This window comes from Podarcis tiliguerta (genome assembly GCF_965153285.1).
Source record: "Podarcis tiliguerta genome assembly, chromosome: 3".
NCBI lineage: Eukaryota > Metazoa > Chordata > Lepidosauria > Squamata > Lacertidae > Podarcis > Podarcis tiliguerta.
The window spans coordinates 25,259,173-25,280,167 of NC_139536.1; the positions used below are offsets into that span (position 1 = coordinate 25,259,173).

The window sequence follows — 20,995 nt, forward strand, 5'->3', positions numbered from 1 at the left end:
CTCACTTCTGTAAAGTAGCATGCTCAACACACAAGCCTGGTAGACCTTCATATTCCTCATTATGTAAGTAAATACATTTTAAAAGGCGATGATTTGGGGATCATCTAGTGGTGTCAATACTTTTATACTTCTAATTTTTTTTTTTTTTAGAAAAAGACTATGAATACCATGATGCAGAGTTACACAAGGCAAGCTCTATGTGTCTGAGAACCGCTGCTTATGCAGGTCTGATGCTTTAAAAACCCATGCTGCTGTGTGACTGACCATGATTGAACCTGTTAAGAGCACAGCAGCGCCTGAGACCTAGATCCACCTATTCAGAAGAAAATTAATTTGAAAAGAAGTGCATGTTGATTGTGTAGGGGCAGAAATTTGCCTTTTGGGGTCTGAAACAACAGGAATGATTCTTGCAGGTTTCACATGTAAGTAATCCAGGATGTGGAGAATAATGACTATGAGATGTGTCAGAGTTAGGGCATCAGCATGTACGGTATTTTGGACCACAGTAGGCACAGTCCGTGATGCACAGGAGAGTCAACCTTTTTATTTTTTTAAGCGCTTCCTCCACTAGTATTTTCCATTGTGCAAACCCATGAGATGTTCACTTTAGGAGGCAGGCAAACATGCAGGAAGTAGTGTTAGATATTCCCGAAATTGTTTCTTACAAAGAAGCACCTTTTTTTTTTCTTTTTTTTTTTGCACAGTCTGGTTGTCCAGGAGAAGAATCTGTTAAAAGATATAAGGTGTAAGGTTCTTCTGTAGTAAAGCCATGAAACTCTTTTCTTGAGGTGGAGAGCTCCTTCGTTTCTGCACAAGGGATTGCAATTGCAATGACTCTAAAAAATTCTCCACAGGTTTCAGTGGTCCTTTCACCGAACAAACAGAAGGAAAGAGGGGGAACGTGGGGAAGTTGTAGATGAGACGTACTTTAGACTCATATACTGGGAGCGTGCCAATTCCTTTTGGGGGTGGGGGAATGTGGATATCTGAAGGGCATCCCTAGACAATGAGGACCAACTGGCAGGCTGTAGGGAGCATATGTTTTAAACCGTGTGTCTACATATACGATGGAGAACCTCAATGCAGCCCTCCAAGTTTCTCTGCCTGGCCCTTGGGACTCTCCCCAGGGCACACAGCTTGCCAGCCCTGTTTTGGACCCTCCTTGAGTGTTTATGCCTGGCTGCAATGTATCCCTGAACTCTGATCATTCTTCTTGTTCTCCTGCAAGGATACAGGGGTCTGTGTGAGTGCATGAGGACACTAGCCTACTTTCCAATTAAAATCTACGCCCATTGCTCCACCCACTTTTGCTTCTGGTCCTGACCAGCATTGGCAGGTGGCGTCTGTGAGGCTACCCAGAAGGGAATGAAGCCCTCAGCCTAAAAAAAGGTCCCCAATCCTGGTTCACATCCTGTTGATGGTGCCATATCTAGTTCATCGCACAAGAGGAAATTCCATGAAAGGCTTTGTGTCTTGGCCTTCTTTTCTAACCAGGCAGCTGAAGTGGGAACACACAACCGCTCCCTACTCAAGTGAAGTGAGGTGACTTTGGTTTACTTTGCTTGCTTGCCATTCTGGCTTTGAGGGAGTGTTTACATCGTACAACATCTCCCTTGGACATTGAGATATACAAGGTACATGTTAAGGACAGCAGAGCTAAATTTGCTTACTGCAGTATGTCGATGTGGCCACCAAACTGGGTGGCTTTAAGCAGTGCTATTGAGGGAATGAACACCTCCATCTTGGAATGGCAATGGTGCCCACCTGAGAGGTGCCAGAACTGAGTTCCTGTGAGTTCTCCCTGAAGAAAGCCCTGGCTTTAAGAGGTGATAAGATAAATTCATGGAGGATAAAGACCATCAATGGCTACTAGTCATGGTGACTATATCACTGAATACCAGCTCCTGAGAGCAGTAGCTGGAAAGGGCGACTCTACCTGTGAGCTTCCCAAAGGCATCTGGTTGGTTACTCTGGGAACATAGGAGACCTGCTGGATCAGGCCAATGGATATTGTTAAAGCTTTTTTGGGGGGGGGGTCCTCCCCTAAACCCTAGAAATTATTAAATGGCAGGGTTTGGATTATTTGGATTATTGAGGGGAAGACTGGAAGTCAGTGGAAAAGAACAGCTTTCTTTCCAAGCCAGGGACTCACCTGGAATAGAGGCATTAACATGACAAAAGGGCCCGTGGCTCATCTAAGAGCCTGGGCCTGGGTAGAGAGAGGTTGCCATGGTGATGAGGTGTGGGTTCGAAGTGGGGGGGGGCGAGTCTTTAGCAAGGTGTGCTGGGAAGAAGAAGGGGACAATCTCTGTTTTCCAGGTGGAAGGGAATGTTGAAAAAATACATTGTAATAATGCAATATTTGAAGTACCATCTCTAGAAAATCATGCTTTACTTACTATTACTCACATTTGGATCCCAACCTTCCTCCAAGGAACAGTGGCAGGTGCATCTAAAAGGACTACCCCACATTTCCCTCATGGCAACCCTGTGAAGTAGGTTATGCTGGCTGACAGCGGTGATCTTGGATTTGAATCTGGGACCCACCAATTGTCAACACATGGGATCTGAATGTTCATGAGAGTCTTGGGCTTAGAGCAGAACGACAAGACAGATGCATTTATGGTTTCCCTGAAACCGGTCAACAGAAAAAGACAAGGCATGTTTACCCTCACAACTGTCTTCTCTCCTTTAAAAGCTACAAAAGCAACAGATTCTGGAATGGTCTAACTAAGAGATGAGGGATCTGTAACCCCCCAAATGTCGCTGGATACTACCTGTGGTTTATAGGTTGTGATTTAAAAGCTGTTCAACCTGCCCTGGGACCTTAGGGTGAAGGGTGGGTAATCAATTGCAATATTATCCTTCCCAGCCACTGTGGCCAATTGTCAGGGCTGATGGGAGTTGTGGTCCAGCAATACCTGGGGAGGGGGCACAGGTTCCCCATACTTGTTATAATACCAGAGGACCAGCACTGCCTTGGCCCCAAGCCCAGGAAGTTGCTATCATTATTCTTAGCTGAAAGCCAACACCCTGCATTTCGTGCTTTGTACTATATGCTTATATAGGCCCCATTCCAATGATGTAACAGTTCCCAAATAACTGAGCACCCTTCAGAGACTGAGTGTCCCTCAGGCCTCCCTTCCTCTTCTTTCTCACTTGACTTCCCCCAGAAGTGCTGCAGGAACACAGCTTTTTGTTAATTTTATTTATTAAATTTATATTCCTCCCTTCCCAGGGTAGCAAATAACAAATGATAAAACAATTTAACAAAAAATCTTAAAAACATATCCAGTACAGGAAAGATCTCTACTTAAATGACTTGCTGGAAGAAGGGGAGATTCCAGTAGACACCGCCAAGGAAACAGAGATGGCGCCTGTCTAACATCCAAGGTGACGGAATTCCAAAGGCCAGGTGCCACCACAACTAAAGGCCCAATTCCTATATTGTAAGGTATGGACCTCTTTATCAGATGGCATCTGTCGGAGGCCTCTCTGGAACAGCACAGCAATTGGGTAGGCATATAAGGGGTGAGACAATGTTTTGGGCTTAGGTCTGGTGCCTACTCAGCTGAATGAGCACTAGGGTCACCAAAAACACAAGGCTTGGCTCAATAGTATCTCACAGGGTGGATTGGAGCCGCCATGCTACTTTTGCAGCAGGTGAGTTGTTGTTGCTTACTGGGAGGGAGAGGTGAGGTGGCAGAGAGGCTGGTGCAGTGCAAACACGCAAGCAGGAACACTGGGTTGGCTCTGCTGGTGCATTTGCTCCCCACTAACTACCCCGTCTGTCTTCCTTCCAATAAGCAACAGTAAAGATGTCAAAGAATTCTGACAAAAATGAGAAAGGAACAGTTTGCCTCTCCTTCTGTGGTCAGGAACAGAAATCCATTCATGTTGTTGCTGCTGCTGCTGCTGCCAAGTCCACAAATGAGACGTAATTAATGACATGGGACCCCACCCCCCATTGTTTTGACGTTTTCTTTGTATTGAAATGAATGTAAGTTCAGAGTTTCATAAGCTGCGCAAGTCATGCTAAATGGCAGGCGGAGAGGTGAATAATGTCGCATTTCATGGAAAAAGAACTGCAGCAGAACAGAACCAGCACTGATTGCGACGAATACATGTTAGAACGGAAATCGACGCCATTCTACAACCCCAAGGAATGGTGGTCCACCTGCAAGGAAGCTAACATACCAAATCCACCCCACCCAGCAAGCTGTTTCTAGATTGAAGTGAAGTAATACAGATCATAGAACCATAGAGTTGGAAGGGACATAAAGGTCTAAAGAGGCAGGGGTGGGGGAGGGGATATGTGCTTCAGTCCACAATCTAATATTACCTAAGTGCCCCCCCAATCCCCATTCCCTTTTCAGCAGTAACAGCAATGCAGGAGGGTGAGTCGAGAAAGTAACTGCCAGAGTTGAAAACCGGCAGCATTCTTAAAATGCTCTCTCTTAGTTCATCCAGTCAGGACATGCCGTTCGCAGAAGTACAGAATGGCTATTTAAGTATCCTCACTTCAGAACCAAAAGTGTACTTTAGAAAAGGGGGTTAAAAGTATCCTGTTGCATAAGTGATGAGAAACCAAAAGGTCCTCTTTGAAAAAGTCATGAACTTCCCTTTTTGGAGAATCCCAGATCCTCATTGCTGTAAGCGTTGAAAAATGTGGCTATGTGGTGAACGCATATTTCCCTGGCTCAAGGACTTGAAAATGGAAGCAAAACCATATAAATCAGAACTTTGTTTTCAGATGTCCTTGAGTTTCCTTTAGTCATCTCGCAGAAGTTCTGCCTCCCTCCATACACTGTGAACGAATATGGCCTTTCTACTATTTTAACCCATAGCTATGTCGGGTACCAAAGAGAGGAGGCAGGTGGGGAAGATGCCTCCCTCCTGATGTTGTGACTCCAGCTTTCTTCTTCCTGACCAATAGTCAGGGATGATGCAAGATGGATTCTCAAAAGTTCTGGAGATGTTTCCCATCTCTGTTTTAGAGTGTAAAATCCAATGAACACTGAGCTTGAACGTTCATCAGATCACACTGTGAGGTTTTCCTGCTCTGAAAACAGCAGAGAAATCCCAGAGGAAGAGGTATGGCTCCATGGTAGGACATCTGCTTTGATTGCAGAAGGTCCCAGGTTGAATCTGCAGCATCTCCAGGTAGGGCTGGCTGTGTCTGAAACCCTGGAGCGCCCATGCGGGTCAGTGCATATGATGGTGAGCTAGATGGCTCAGTGGTCCATCTCAGTACAAGACAGCTTCCCATGTTCCCAGTCCTATGAACATGGGCAGAAAAGGGTGAGGCTGTGTTCCTGAAATGAAACTCAGTGAGGATTTGTGGTTTTCAAAGACATGCCAGTTATGGGCATGAGTGGTGATGCACATTCACCCTCCATAAAGGAAGGGGAAACAGATATTTTCAAGCAGGTCTCGGAGTCATTCAGCAAACACGCCGAAAATGTGATTAGCTTTAGACTTTGGCTCTGATCCATAATAAAGCAGGAACTCACCAGCCAGATAAATGCTTTTTTTCCTTATGGGGTGGCATGGAAGGGACTCGTGAAGATGAAGAACAGTGCAAATAAAAGGGGGGCATCAATATGTTCTCTGTAGAATGGGGTTCAGAACAGCGGCTCAAAAGAAGGAGGCAATAAAAGGGTAACAATGCTGGAGGCACAGTTCAACAACGTAGCCAAACCATAGGCTCATTATTTGGTACTTTCTAAAGGAATGAAAGAACATACATGCCATACATTTAAAGCATGTGGCTTTCCCCAGAGCATCCTAGGAGCCATAGTTAGCCCCTCACGGAGCTACAGTAAACTAGCGTTCTTAGGAATCTTTGGAGGAGCTCATGTGCTTTAAATTCATGGTGTGCTCGCAGTTAAGAAACCCCACGGTACTGCTCAAGAGAGGGGAATCTTCCTCTCTTTTTCCCTCTGCATGCTTCCCTCACGCTTCTCCTGAAAGCTGGGAACACACACACACACACACACACACACCCCGCCGCCACCAAAACGAAGAAGAAAAAAATAGGCCTAGGATGTGGGCTACCCAATCACCAGGGGAGATGGCTGCATTTGTATCACTGAATTTATGTACGACTACAACAAGCCCGAAAAGTATACATGCAATGTTTGGATTTTCACAGAACTTGACAGAGAGTGGAAGAGGAGAAGCCCAAGGCACATAGGGAACAAAGAATCTGGTAGGTAAGCAAGAGATGCAGAAGTGGCAATCCTTGGCTCCAGGATGTGCCCACTATCCCTTTTGGTTTCAAGCTCCAGAACAGGCTCTTCCCCTTTCCTCATCATCGCCAGCACATTTCTTAGCAACAATGAGGACAAGAAAGTTGTGTCTTTAAAAATAAATGCGATGACATTATTTGCATTCAAGGCCACATTTCAGATTCCTTGCTGGACAAACAGTACACAGTGGAAACACGAACACACACACACAGAGAGATAGAGAGAGAGAGCACTTTGTCCAAAGATTTTCCCACAAGGTTGCAGTCCATTCATGTTTTTCATCCGACTTTCGCGGTGGGAAACCAGTCGCAAGTTGCGAGAGTGCTTGTCATGTCCGTGAAGCATGGTGGAAAAGAAAGAGGCTCTCAAAAACTCTCTGGTATCAGTAGAACTTGCAGATCCTCTGAAGCTGGCCTCCTCATCTTGGCAAGGGGCCACTGAGGACATCGTGTCTAGGAATCAAGCCAAAGTTTAAAGAGCAGTGTAACAGAGGGCAGACTTTTTCGTGGTTCCTCAAGACTTCGCTCAAGTGTTTCATTTCGTCGGTCAGCTTTCCAATTTCTTTTTTCAGGGAGATATTCTCTTGCTCAAGGCACTCGTATTCCTGAAACGGATTATCACATGAGTTAAGCATGCAACCCAGCCAGCCACTGCCAGGCACATTTCCCCCACTTCCCTGTTTCCTCATTGCAAAGTAAATAAAAACAAGGCAAGGGGAAGAAATCAGGTAAAAGCAGACTTGGTATCAGCTATCAAGAGCTACTCTGAAGATCGCGTCTCTGTGTGATATTCCTTGTACATCATGGTCTGGGCTTGTTAGTTTAAGAACATTTAAAAAGTCTGGTGGAACAGGTGAATGGCCAATCTAGTCCAGCATCCTATTCCCAGTGGCCAGTTACATGCCGATGAGAAGGATCTGAACACAACAGCACTTGTCCCTCCTATGGTTTCCAACAACTTCTAGTCAGAAGCATACTGGTAAGTAGCCACTGATAGTAATCTATGGGCTAAGGCAAGTTTGATATGTAAATGACTGCACCTTGAGGCAACAGAGTAAGCTTCATGACATCTGGGTCCAAACCTGAGATTCTGGCTGCACACACATGACATTTTATGCGGCAACCAATGGAGAATGAGTTCTTGCTTTCCCTACAAAGTCCACATATAACCTAGTGCATATCTTTGGCCCCACAAAAAGTGCTTCTTGAGAAACCTGTTCTGAAAATAAAGCCCATTTCGGAACGATTGCTATGTACAGTGGTACCTCGGGTTACATACGCTTCAGGTTACAGACTCCACTAACCCATAAATAGTACCTTGGGTTAAGAACTTTGCTTCAGGATGAGAACACAAATCACGCAGCGGCAGTAGGAGGCCCTATTAGCTAAAGTGGTACCTCAGGTTAAGGACAGTTTTAGGTTAAGAACGGACCTCCGGAATGAATTAAGTTCTTAACCCGAGGTACCACTGTACCTATTTAAAAACAGATGTAGGTGATAATGGCAATAAATGAGTGGGTGGGCAGTCACAATGACCATTTCCTTCTTCGTTCCCCTGGGATACGGTATATGTAAACAGGAAAAGTTGTGGAGATGGCAGGATTTAGAATCAATCTTGATAGAAGCCACCATGTTGAGGATGAGCATGAATAATTCCCGACTGAGAAAAACTACATTTTTTGTGTGCTATGAACAAGATTAGTGTGTACACAGCCCTCAATTACTGAGGCCTTCACTAATGCAAACCTACTGTTTGCATATCAGAGGCGTTGGCACTTTGTGGTAGCTCAGAGGGGATAGACACATTCATGGCAGACAGACCTATCCCCAAACTATTAGCCATGACAGAGAAATGACGATGCAGTAGGAATCTACCGCCCAAGCAAGAGAAGACGCACGAAGGCGCTGATTTGCATTAAAATGTACATGTGCTAATTTATACATGTAGATGAGCCTGCACAACCTGCGGCCCAGATGCCGCTAACTGTTGATGTGCAACTTCAAGGTCCTTCCTGCTCTCCCTTCTTATCTTGAAACTGGACTAGGACCAGGTGGCAGCCCTTTAAGACAGAGGACACCTTCAAAGGGAGGCCTGTCCTCTGCAAGCAAGAAACACAGCCCCACTAAATCTGTCCATACAGTGGTACCTTGCAAGACGAATGCCTCGCAAGATGAAAAACTCGCAAGACGAAAGAGTTTTTTGTTTTTTGAGTTGCTTCGCAAGACGAATTTCCCTATGGGCTTGCTTCGCAAGACAAAAACGTCTTGCGCCTTTTTCTTAAAACCGTCAATGCATTCATATGGGAAACCATCAATGCATTTCCTATGGGAAACCGTGCTTCACAAGACGAAAAATTAACATAACGAAAAAACTTGCAGAACGAATTAATTTCGTCTTGCGAGGCACCACTGTATTACAATAGTCTTATGAAAATAGCTGTGAACACACACTGCATTTCCAGTGCTAGGTTTTTAATTCACATTCACACATGAGAGCCATCAAAACACATATGGATCCTGTCCTCTCTTCTTTTTATTTTTATAGATTTTCTTGGTTTACAAAAGTACACGCCTTGCCTCTTTTTTCAAGTTGCACAGTCGTTTCTACAGATCAGTTGCATTTGTTATGAGACATTAGTGTTGCGTTCCTGTCCCCTCTTAGAAAATAATACAGTTTGATGCACTATTTCTCAAATTAGCCGCACATCAATTGGATTCCTTAAGCTGTTTCTACTTTGCCTCTAGTCAATGACCCCGGTGCATTCATAAACAGAAATGAATCTGACACTGATGAAGCTGTGCTGATGTGAACAGCCAGGGGAAGAGCTGTGAAACAAACACAGAGGCTGATCGCAAAATACAACTTTGTTGTGCACTAATGGGAACACACCCCGAATCAGACCATTGGCTCATCTAGTTCAGTGTTCCCTACACTGGCGGACAGCAGCACTCCAGGTGTTCAGAACATGCCCTACAGTACCTAGTGATAGCTGGGACCTTCTGTATGCAAAAGCAGATATTCTCTCACTGAGCTATGGCCCTTCCCTTTCAGCTGCTGGAGGGGGAAAGGCAACAATTGCTGTCCTCCCATGTTCTGAAAACCTAGCCGTTACTTAGATCTGCTGCCATCAGAAACGGACGCACACAAACATGTCTATTATGAGGAGAGGAACCAACTGGAAATAAAGAAACACTCGTAACTGTGGAGAGGCTTGCAATCAAACCAAACACAACCCAATATCCATCTCTTGTGGTCTGTCAGTTTTTGTGTTGTTGTTTTAAAAAAAGAACAGGTGAAAACCAGGAGGCAGGAAAGTTTATTAAGCCCCCTGGTGAGCTCTGCATATATCACTCTCCTCTTTCAAATCCTTCCACAAAACCCACATCATTTGCAAACCCTTTCCTGGATCATCACAGCTTCCATTTTTAAAATGAAACAATCTTAATAATCTGCACTTCCTGTAGTCTCCCATCCTCTCTGCTCCTTTATCAAACATTATCTGCTTTCGTCATCGGTGTGCTTGTCAAATGAAACACAGACGCAAGGCTGCTTTTTAAATTATTATTTTTTAAGTGCAGGTGGGGAAAAGAGAGGTGGTTTAGGCACCAATGCAAATGTACAGCAGGTTGCTGGTTCCCCCCCTGATTTGAATGTGGCTAGGAGAATTTGTAGCAATACACCTTAAAAAAGAAAAGTAGATAGAAGCAGTTGCCCGGAACAGCTGCTGTGGTCACTAAGTTCATTACCTGCTTGAAGCGTGCCACGTACCACACATGGAGGGGATGAATAATTTGCTCTCTTCTATGGAAATGTCACATTAATCTCTCTGGTTCTCCCCCCTAATTTCCTAAAATGCATTCAGGACTGCTCATAAGAAAGCGTTGAAGCACTAAATGATAAAACTCACAGTAGTTGTTACGACCTCACTGAACACAGTCTTGGCCAACACCCTTCTTATTCCAGTTTTGAGCCTCTCTTCTAAAGAAAATCAGCTTTACAGTAATCAGTTAAAGGAGTGAAAGGGAAAGGAGAGTTAAAAGGAATGCAGAAATGTACTCCAGGGGAATGTGAGACTAAAGAAACTACAACTCTAAAGTTGCCACATGGTCCCAGCCAGGGGCTCTCAAACGACGGACAATTCAGGTAGTCTGCAGGAAGTTTGTAGAACAATGAAGAATATATGTTCTTCGCCTGACATTTGATTGATTGACTTAAAGGAGATTGGGACTGCTTTGATCAGGGACAGATTATTGACTACTCTCTGTGATTTTCACAATACAGTACTGATGCAGCCTTAAACTGCTGAGGACCGCAGTACCCCAAGGACCACCTCTTCCCATATAAACCATCCCAGACTCTGCATTCATCATCTGAGGCCCTTTTCCATGTGCCTCCTTCACACGAAGTCCAAAGGGTAGCATCTAGGTTTGGGCGATATACTGTGATGTTGAAAAAACAAGCTGCATTGGCCTCAGCCTGCGAGGCGCCGGGATAATTTGTCGCAGCTCTCACTGCGGAAGCTGAGGCGGTTTCACCCCAGTGCCTAGCAGGCTGGGACAACGCAGCTGGTTTGTCTGGCTCAGCTGGGGCGCGGAAGGGTTCCCCAATCCCAGAAGATCCATCCCTGGTCCTCCCCGCCCCCCACTTGCCGAGGAGCCAGCGCTGGGCTGGGGGATCTTTTAACTGCTGGGCTGAGGGGAGCGGCAACCACACACTCTTCAGCCAAGCAGTTTAAAGATGCAGAGAGAGGCGCAAGCTGTATCGGCGCCTCACCGATGCAGCTGTTATCTTCCTCTGCGCAGTATGGGGGCAGCGTGGGATGGCGGTTTCACTCAGTGATGTATCGCTGGTGAAACCGCCACCGCTCCTGAGTCCCTCTGCTAGTAACGCTCACTGGAGGAAGTCGTTAGCAGAGGGACTCAGGAGCGGTGGCGGTTTCACCAGCGATATATCACTGAGTGAAGCAGACACTGCAGTCTGCTCCTCATACTGGTCCTGGGCGATATATTGACGTATCACCCAGGCCTAGTGGCAACACAAGAAGGGGCCTTTTCTGCAGTGGCTCCCCATCTGTGGAATGCTCTCCCCCGGGAGGTTCGCCTGGTACCTTCACTATGTATTTTTAGGCACCAGGCAAAAACATTCCTCTTCAACCAGGCCCTTGGCTGATTTATATCCTACAGCCTTTTAAATGTTGTCTGTGAGAAGGGGGCCGGTTATTGTTTTGCTGCTTTGTTTAATTATTTACATGTTTTTCTCCTGTATTTTATTCTGTGAACTGCTCTGAGATCTTACAATGAAGGGTGGCATCATCATTGTTGTTGTTGTTGTTGTTGTTGTTGTTGTTGTTGTTGTTATTATTATTCCTCTTTATATGTTACTAGATAAAAGGACATTTTCATACCAAAGCAATTATTTTGACAACAATGCCAACACTGAAGGGGAAATGTTATTAAAATCTGAAATCTGTGTTTTGATTTGTAGAATAACAAAAGATTTACTAAATGGTCTACTGAGCGGCCACTCTCATGCCAGTTAGTGGCCTGCAAAAAAAAATTATGTTGGAGAACTGCCATGACTCTGGTAAAAAATAGTTTCCGCACAAGCTACACCTGTTGAAAGCTCCTTTTCTGTACACCAGTTAAAGTGTAGGAGCCCTGTCTTCTTCTGCTCTACTTGCTACATAGAAGACACATAGAAAAGAGCAAAAGGAAAGCCTTTATAGCCCTGAAAGACACACAACAGCAAGAAGGGTTGTGGCACAGACTTCTAATATCATGAACATTGCAGAGAGAGTGAATAGTGAAAAACACACCGATTCTGAGTCAAAACATGACATACTCCAGGATCTTCTGAACCTGGCAGTGTGTGTAAGATGCACACCAGTCAAAACTGTACTTCATGTGGTTTGTAATTATTATGCAGAATTCACTGCCCCAGGCTGCATTGAGAACCATGAGTTTAAGCATCCTGGAAAATGTGTTTTCAGAGTAAAGAACCGCCTAGGAGCCTCAAGGGTGAAGCATGGAACAGCTGTGATGAGAGGCAGTCTACCACTGATCACCAATGCCCTGTTCAAACAGCTGGGGGTGTTCAGTTCCACTGCACCTTGCCTTCTGAGCATCCTGCTGGCCTCTCTGTCAGAATGCAAAAATAGATGGGCCTAAGGTTTTCTGACACACCAAGGCTGAGCTCCTTCAGGAAAACTAGCAATGGCTAAATGCTACCTCCAAGATGAGAAGCAGTTTGCCTCTGAATGCCAGCTGCTGGGGGACGGGGGCAAACGGAAGAGGGTTTCTGCACTCATGCCCTGCATCTGGGTTTCCCATAGGCATCTGGTTGGCCACTCTGGGATAACATATGACAGAGTATTCAAAGCCAAATAACACTATTGCACATCACATCATGGACTGCCTGGTCACAGGATTGACTGACTGACTCCAGCTACAGAAGCGGAGGCTGCTGAAGAGGCCAGAGACCATCTTGGCTATGAGTCGTGGAAGACCTGCTCCTTGCCTTGCAGGCCTTTCCCCACCTGGCCTGGGATGCTGGGGCCCTGACTGACTCCAGCTACAAAAGCTTTGGCTGCTGAACAGACTCTCGGGCTAGGGTATTGTTTTGTTGTGGGGAGGAGAGTGAGAGGTTGCTGCTGCTATTGATATTAATTTTTGTATCTTTACTCTTCGATCTTGTTGTGATTTAATGTGGAAGTTGTTCTATTTAGTTATGTACTTTTTAAATGTGTTTTATTTATTGTTTATGGCCATTTTTATTACATCTGCAATTACCGTACTTTTCCGCGTATAAGACGATGTATAAGAAGATGATCGGTGCCGGCAAGTTGTTGATCTTTTTTGAGGTGGAAGCAAAGGCAGCAGCTGGGGCACCACACGCTTCTCCTACTGCGGCTGCTGCAGGGAAGGAAGTTTCCAAACAGCATGCCGATGAAGAGCAGGGGGAAGGCAGTGCCTGCTCTGCACCAGGCCATGCTGTCAAGCAATCCAAGCTGAGGAAGTTGGTGAGCTGGGGACAGGGTTGGAGTTTGAGAGGGGAAGAGGGAAAAAAGGAAAGAAGGGCGAGGAGAGGTGGGCGAGGAAGCAGCGGCTGTTCTCGCTCCGATGATCGAGCTGGCGGCAGCTTCAGGGGGCGAGCCAGTCACCAGCGTACAGCCGGGAGGGGGAGGAGAAAGAGGGAATGGCAGCAGGAAGGACCAGCTCAGTCTACCCAAGCCAAAATCCCAGACATTTGTTTAAATAATTAAAAAATCCCCCCAAGATGCCCATGTTCCATGTGCAAGAGGACCCCCAATTTTTTACTAATTTGTTAAAGCAAAAAGCCTTGTCTTATACATGGACAATATAAGGGACGCGGGTGGCGCTGTGGGTAAAAGCCTCAGTGCCTAGGGCTTGCTGATCAAAAGGTCGGCGGTTTGAATCCCTGCGGCGGGGTGCGCTCCTGTTGTTCAGTCCCAGCGCCTGCCAACCTAGCAGTTCAAAAGCACTCCCGGGTGCAAGTAGATAAATAGGGACCACTTACTAGCGGGAAGGTAAACGGTGTTTCCGTGTGCAGCTCTGGCTCGCCAGAGCAGCGATGTCACGCTGGCCACGTGACCCGGAAGTGTCTCCGGACAGCGCTGGCCCCCGGCCTCTTGAGTGAGATGGGCGCACAACCCTAGAGTCTGTCAAGACTGGCCCGTACGGGCAGGGGTACCTTTACCTTTACATTTTTATACATGGAAAAATACGGTTTTTCATGTTGTAAGCCGCCTTGAGCATGGGTTGAACTCTAGAATTATGGCATGCAAATAAAATGACGTATTTATGTATAATCATTTATAATAATTTAAAAACGTCATCCATTCCAGTCATGCAAGGCATTGTTTGCCACATCACCAAACTGCTAACAGGGTAGTGAATGAACAGATGCAAAATGGTAGAAGGAGACAATGAATTCCACAGACGTTTGCATGTGAACATAATAGAGTCATAAAACTGGAAGGAACCTTGTAGGTCATCCAATCCGTTGCTCAAAGCAGGATCTATAGCGCAGGATGCAATTGCTGCCTCCCTGACAGATGGCTGTCTATAGCCTCTGCTACAATACCTCCAGCAAAGGAGACCCCAACGCCTCCCAAGGCCGGCTGTTCCACTGTCAAACAACCCATAACCATTTGGATGTCTCACCTAAATGTTGAAGCCAAAATCTGCTTCCCTGCAATTTCCACCCATCAGTTCTAGTGCCACCCCTTGCAAGTAACAGAGAACACATCAGCTCTCTCTTGGGTTTGAAAGCCCTTCAGATACTGCAAGGCAAGTGATTCCCCTGGCTGTTCCTTCTCCATACAACACCTCCCCCCAGCTGCTTCTCTTCCAGACTCATGTTTGCTGCATCCAAGGAAAAAGCAGCAGCGTGGGCTGGGAGGACTGTAGTACCAGTAGGCAGAGAAAGGGTTAAGCACCCGCCTCCCACCAGTTGCTTCTCCGCTACAAAACACATACTCCCCATTGCTACTTTACAGCTGCTCAACAACAAGGTTCCCCAGCCCTGACAAATGCTGCCATTTTGTTCAGCCCTTAAACAAGTATGCATTTGCACTTGGGAATAATATTACTGCTCTTCCCTCCCTCAGGCACCCACAGCAATGTTCACCTCATGGAGTTTATCTGCTTTCTGTGTTTGTTTCTTTCTGCTCCTCTGGGCCGCAACTCTGTTCTTCTCTCTCCGTCGTACTTTCCTTTCATCGTCTTCATGACCCTGGCCAACAAAATCAGATGACTTAGTTAGGGTTCACCTACAAAGGAGTTTAATGTGGATTTGAAGCTCCCTGTGCCTCTGTTCCTCACCCCCACCCCACAGCATTCACAGCATTCATCCAACAGCCAGCCAGTTAATTTGCCCCCCCCCCCCGGGTTAATTAAGATTTTTCCAATCCACGGCTAATCCAGTTTGTAGAGGCATCCAGTATAAAATCACGTGCACTGATTGTGGATGCAATGAACACATTGTGTAGGTGTGTGGGTTTGTGTGTAGTGAAGTTTTGCAGTGTGGTGCTGGAGGAGACTCTTGAGAGTCCCATGGACTGCAAGAAGATCAAACCTCTCCATTCTTAGGGAAATCAGCCCTGAGTGCTCACTGGAAGGACAGATCGTGAAGCTGAGGCTCCAATACTTTGGCCACCTCATGAGAAGAGAAGACTCACTGGAAAAGACCCTGATGTTGGGAAAGATGGAGGGCACAAGGAGAAGGGGATGACAGAGGACAAGATGGTTGGACAGTGTTCTCAAAGCTACCAGCATGAGTTTGACCAAACTGCGGGAGGCAGTGGAAGACAGGAGTGCCTGGCGTACTCTGGTCCATGGGGTCACGAAGAGTCGGACACGACTAAACGACTAAACAACATGCCATCTATTGCTGCATCCTCTACTTTCATTTGCTCCTTGCCTGAGCACAGCTTAGCCATTCTGTTTCCATCAGCCAAAAGGGAAGGATGCATCATGCCTATTTCCACCAACTGTGGCTGAAGGTAATCATATTATTATTATTTTTAAACTGCTCTTCTGCAAAACAGCAGTATTAAGAATAAAATTAAAACTGCGCTTCAGGAGAAACTGGCACATACAAGAGATGGCCTTTGCAGTTGCCAACACATTTCCAAACATGCCTACTTCCAACTACTGCATGCTGGGGGTATGTTTGCCGAACATAACTAAACCTTTATATTTCTTAAATTTTAATACAAAACCTACACACACACACACACACACACTCAACTACAACATGTAAACATTAATTGGGAGTGAAGGGAGATAGGAATGTGGACACCAAAAGGTGAAGGACTAACCCAAAAACAAGGAAAGAAGGAAGAATCACCGGAGCATTGGGGGCTAGATGAACTAGAATCTTGTTTATTTATTAATTCAAATCCCTTTCCCAATTCACAACTCTTCATTTTGACCATTGTGAAATACGCCAGTAACATTTGTTATTGCACACTTCCTGGTGCGTGTGCTTTTTTTTTTTTTTTAAAGGTGCACTAGTAAAGAAACGCCTGCTCTTTGCAAAAATGGGAATGGAGGGTAGATTGGCTGCTGCTGTAGCATCTGCAGCTTAACATAAGAGGAGCCTGCTGGATCAGGCCAGTGGCCCACTGAGTCCAGCATCCTGTTCTCACAGTGGCCAACCAGAGACTTGTTGGAAACCCGCAAGTGCAACCCGAGCACAAGAGCACTCTCCCCTCTGGTGGTTTCCAGCAGCTGGTATTCAGAAGCATGGCATGGCTCCTTCGCTCTGCTTAATGGGCCCTGGAAGGCTTTGGTGTGCTTAAAAAAGGTAAAGGGACCCCTGACCATTAGGTCCAGTTGCGGACGACTCTGGGGTTGCAGCGCTTATCTGACTTTACTGGCCAAGGGTACAGCTTCCGGGTCATGTGGCCAGCATGACAAAGCCACTTCTGGCATAGCAGAGAAGCACAGAAACGCCATTTACCTTCCCGCCGGAGTGGTACCTATTTATCTACTTGCACTTTGACGCGCTTTCAAACTGCTAGGTTGGCAGCAGCAGGGACTGATCAACGGGAGCTTACCCCGTTGTGGGGATTCGAACTGCCGACCTTCTGATCGGCAAGCCCTAGCTTAATGGGCCCTGAAGGGTTTGGTGTGCTTGGGTCCCAGCAAAATCACTGAAGCGGACCTGGGTCTTCTCTCTGCTTTCCCCTTTGGTGTATGATCTGCTCGCTGAGGCTTCCCACTGTCTTCTGTGATGGTAAGCACTTTGCATGTGCACGGGAGTTCCCCCACTGAGAATGCATCAAATTTCCAATCTAACTCACTCCTTCTGCCCCCATTGCCCCCCACCCCACTCCTTCTCCTTCTCTTTGAAAAGCAACTTTAAAAAACACACACAAGACGGTATCGCTGAGGGTACCTACTGCCTTCCGGCAAGGCATGACCAACGAGTCGCTTATGACCACTGGTGGGTTTTGATTTAGAGAATTATACAGTGGGTCCTGCAACAAAATTTTGCAGTATGAAGTGCAATTTTGTTCCAGGTTCCAGCCACTCCCCATGCCATCTTCCTACCCCAAGATCCACTCCTAATAGACAGAAATCCATGCCCACCACGGATACGGTTGCCATATTTCAAAAAGCAAAAATCTAGACAGAAAAGTTCTTTTGGTTTTTTTAATTGCAAAATCGCAAGGAAATGGGATGTTTTTGAGCTACCGTATTTCTGAGGGAAATCTGCAAAAACGACACTCCTGACATGGGCTGCCATACGTCCGGATTTTCCCAGACATTTTTGATGATTTCCGCACAGACACTGCTTGTGGCCTTATGCCAACCCTAAGTGAGGATGCTCCGCTCCAATGTGGTTTTCTACTCCCTGCTTTGGGAAGGGCGAAATGGACATGTTTGTGCCCGATCCTAGTTATATCAGATTGTTTAATTTCCCCATTGATGTCTATGGGTAATTCTAGCCTCCTTCCCTGGAGACTTTTAAAAATTAGCATTTCAGGATCAACAAGGATGTGGCCTATCTGGAGAAAGAGATTGTCCTTTCTGCCCTTCCCTGTTCCTTTCTCTTTCCATCCACTCTGATTCATTCCCTCCTTCCACCTCGCTGTCAGTTTATTTCTTCTCACTCTCTCAGTGACTGATCTGTTAGTTATTGTTACGCAATTTAAATTCAGGCCCATCTAAGCTTAGCATCCTCTTCTCACAGTGGCCAACCAGATGCCTGTGCAAAGAGCCCTCTCTCCCCCCTCTGGTGGTTTCCATCAACTGGCATTGGGAAGCTCTGATGCCTCCAAGCTGTGGAGGCAGAGCAGGGCAATCGTGGCTTGTAGCCACAGAAAGATAGGACTGTTGTTCAATGGGCAAATTCAAGCTGCGTAGCTTTGCTCTGTTATTGTCAAATGGACAAACAGAGCAGCTTGTTCTAAGTTTGTTCTGAAATGTATGGTCCCATAGGAGATCCCTGGCAGGCACAGTCCACCAGGGTTCCTTTCAGTGGTGCCAAGTGGGGTAGAGGGGTCCCGGTCGCATAAAGATTGAGAATAGCCAAGTTGACAACCTGTAACTTATAAGTCATAGACCTTAGAATCATAGAATTGCAGAGTTGGAAGGGCTGCGAGCATCATCTGCCATGCAGGAAACTTTCACCCGGAATTATTTCTGTGCACACCTGTTCCTCCACCCTCACCCACTTCACAGATTTCTTCTAAAACAATACCCCATGAGATTTCGTTTATTTATTAAATTTGTATACTGCCCTTCGCCTGAAAATCTCAGGGCAGTTCACAGCCCAAAAACACAAGATTAAAAACACAAAATATGTAATAAAAACAAGGAAAAGACAAAACCCATAGCCTTTCCTGGTAAGTAAACCTCTCTACACACACCTCTGTCATTTTGGCTGCCCTGCTCCTCCACCCCCATATATTTTTTTTTTGATCTGATTTTGTTTTTTGAGACTGCACAGCAGCACCAAACCTCTGCAGCCCTGCTCAGATCGCGGTGGTTTTATTTCCGATCCCTCAGAAGCAGGGGGCAGATTTACTATGAAACTAAATGAAGCTCAAGTGCTTCAGGGTCTCAAATTCCAGAGGAGCCCCAGAAGTGACTTCAGTCCACTTTGATTAAAAAAATTTGGTCTAGTAGCGCAAATCAGATAAGATTTTTTTTTGCTGCATACAGTGGTGCCTTGGGTTACATACGCTTCAGGTTACAGACTCCGCTAACCCAGAAATAGTGCTTCAGGTAAAGAACTTTGCTTTAGGATAAGAACAGAAATCGGGCTCCGGGGGCATGGCAGCAGCAGGAGGCCCCATTAGCTAAAGTGGTGCTTCAGGTTAAGAACAGTTTCAGGTTAAATACAGACCTCTGGAACGAATTAAGTACTTAACCTGAGGTACCACTGTACATTTCAACAAAGTCTGAGAGTTAGTAGCACAGTAAGCTGGCTGTTCTGCTGTGGCTAATATAACCCCTTCCCTTTTTTGAAAAAAACAGACCCTAGAGAGGAAACTAAGCTTAGGGTCTGGAAACTAAGTCTTATGAGGAGCAGGGCATGTTTAGCCTGGAAAAGAGGAGACTGCGAGGAGATATGATAGCCACCTCCAAATATCTTAACGGTTGTCACATGGAAGAGGGAACATGCTCGTTTTTCTCCTGGAGGGTGGGACTCGAGGCAATGGCTGAAAGTTACAAGAAAGGCCATTCCCACTAAACATTCGGAAAAACTTTCTGACAGTCAGAGCGGTTTGTCAGTGGAACAGACTCCCACGAGAGGTGATGGACTCTCTTTCCTTGGAGGTTTTTAAGCAGAGGCTAGATGACCATGCTGTCATGGGTGCTTTCAGCTGAGATTCCTGCACTAGGTGACCCTCGGGGTCTTTCCCAACTCTTAGGATTCTAATGATTCTATGAATTCACGAAGGTGGATACCCCAAAACGTGATCTGCCGTGGAGCAACCCCATGGAAGAAGAGAACCGTGGTTAGACCCCGTTGCTGGTTGTGAAGGGGCCCCCATAGCAGCTCAAGCTTCAAGCCCCCCCCCCCCCCCATGTAGGTCCACCACTGCTGGGAAAGAGCGCGCAAGGACGACTCGGCGCAACCCTCTTCCTCCCCCCGGGTCCCCTTTCCAGCCCACTTCCTGGCCTCGGTCCCTCTCCCTGCCTTACCTGCTGCGTCCCCTCCGAAGAGGAGCTCCTTCGCAAAGTGCTCGCCGCCGGCGCGCCCTGAGACATCCCGCCGAGGCGGCGCTGGCGCTGCTCCTTGTGCGCGCAGCCGGCAGGAGGCGGCGGCCAAAGCGCATCGGGGGAGCCCCGGAGAGGTGGAGCGTCGTCGTCGCCGCCGCGCTGCGCCGGACGAATGTCTGCCTGCCTGTCTGCTTGGCTTGCTTTGCCTCTCAGCCTAGGCGGAAAGCCCAGCCAGGGACATCCCGGCAGCTGCCGGCAACCGCGAGGCGCGCGTGGTTCCCCGGCCGCTCGCCGCCTTCCTGGGGCAGAACCCGGCCGGGAAGAGAGCAGAGGCAGGCAGGCGCCCGCTCCCGCTCCCGCGCTCGCCTGACTGGGGCGCCCGGGCTGCTGCTGCGGCGGCGCCTTCCGAGGCGGGCTTCGTGGAAATCACGTGGCGCCCCGGATGAAACTTCGGAGGGAACTGGCTGCGCGACCACAGGCCGGGGGGCGGCTAGGGAGCCGCCCGAGGGGGAAGCGAGGCCACGGGGGCTTTTCCCTCGCCCTTTCCCCACCGCCGCGTCTCGCCCAGAGCAGCGGCCCCAACCAGAACCGCTCCCCGCCCGCCTGCCTGCCTGCCATCCCGGGCCGGATCAGCGCGGAGGGGTCGTGTGAAACCAGAAGTTCCTCAGCTCGCCACCACACGCCGCCCACGCGCCGCTTGAAAAAAGAATCGCCTTGTTATTAATTTCACGCTTCCAGTACTTATAGACTTATATTTCGTATTGCATCACAAATTCAATTTTTTTTAAAAAAAAAAAATCTTTTTGTGATTATATTTTTTCCTTTCACTTTGTATTCGCACCGAAAACTTTCAACAAAGAATCGTATTTTATGCAAACAGCAGGTGGAAAATTGGAAGTTCCTCTTCTGTATTTTCTGCTAATGTCTTCCTTTTATATATTTAATTATATCTTATTAAGTTTCAACTTTTTAAACATATGCAGTTAAAACAAAAACAAAAAATTCTCTTATTTTTGTCGACTTCCCACCCCTTTCCCCATGGAG

General features: G+C 46.8%; 1 protein-coding gene across 1 annotated transcript; it reads right to left on the minus strand.

Moving 5' to 3' along the window:
- Positions 1-3,195: 3,195 nt before the first annotated feature.
- On the minus strand, positions 3,196-20,601 carry BATF3 (basic leucine zipper ATF-like transcription factor 3). Its single transcript, XM_083433246.1, has 3 exons — positions 19,934-20,601; positions 14,901-15,005; positions 3,196-6,855 (listed from the first exon to the last, which is right to left on the minus strand). The coding sequence occupies exons 1-3, from the start codon at positions 19,997-19,999 to the stop codon at positions 6,670-6,672; spliced, it is 357 nt and encodes a 118-aa protein (XP_083289372.1). The 5' UTR covers positions 20,000-20,601; the 3' UTR covers positions 3,196-6,669.
- Between the last annotated feature and the right edge of the window lie 394 nt (positions 20,602-20,995).

Bases quoted from the DNA above. Each gene is read 5' to 3' on its own strand.
- BATF3 (XM_083433246.1), bottom strand. From the start codon at position 19,999: ATGTCTCAGGGCGCGCCGGCGGCGAGCACTTTGCGAAGGAGCTCCTCT. The intron at 15,006-19,933 runs GTAAGGCAGGGA...TTTGTTGGCCAG, and splicing joins CTTCGGAGGGGACGCAGCAG to GGTCATGAAGACGATGAAAG. The intron at 6,856-14,900 runs GTGAACATTGCT...AATCCGTTTCAG, and splicing joins AAGCAGATAAACTCCATGAG to GAATACGAGTGCCTTGAGCA.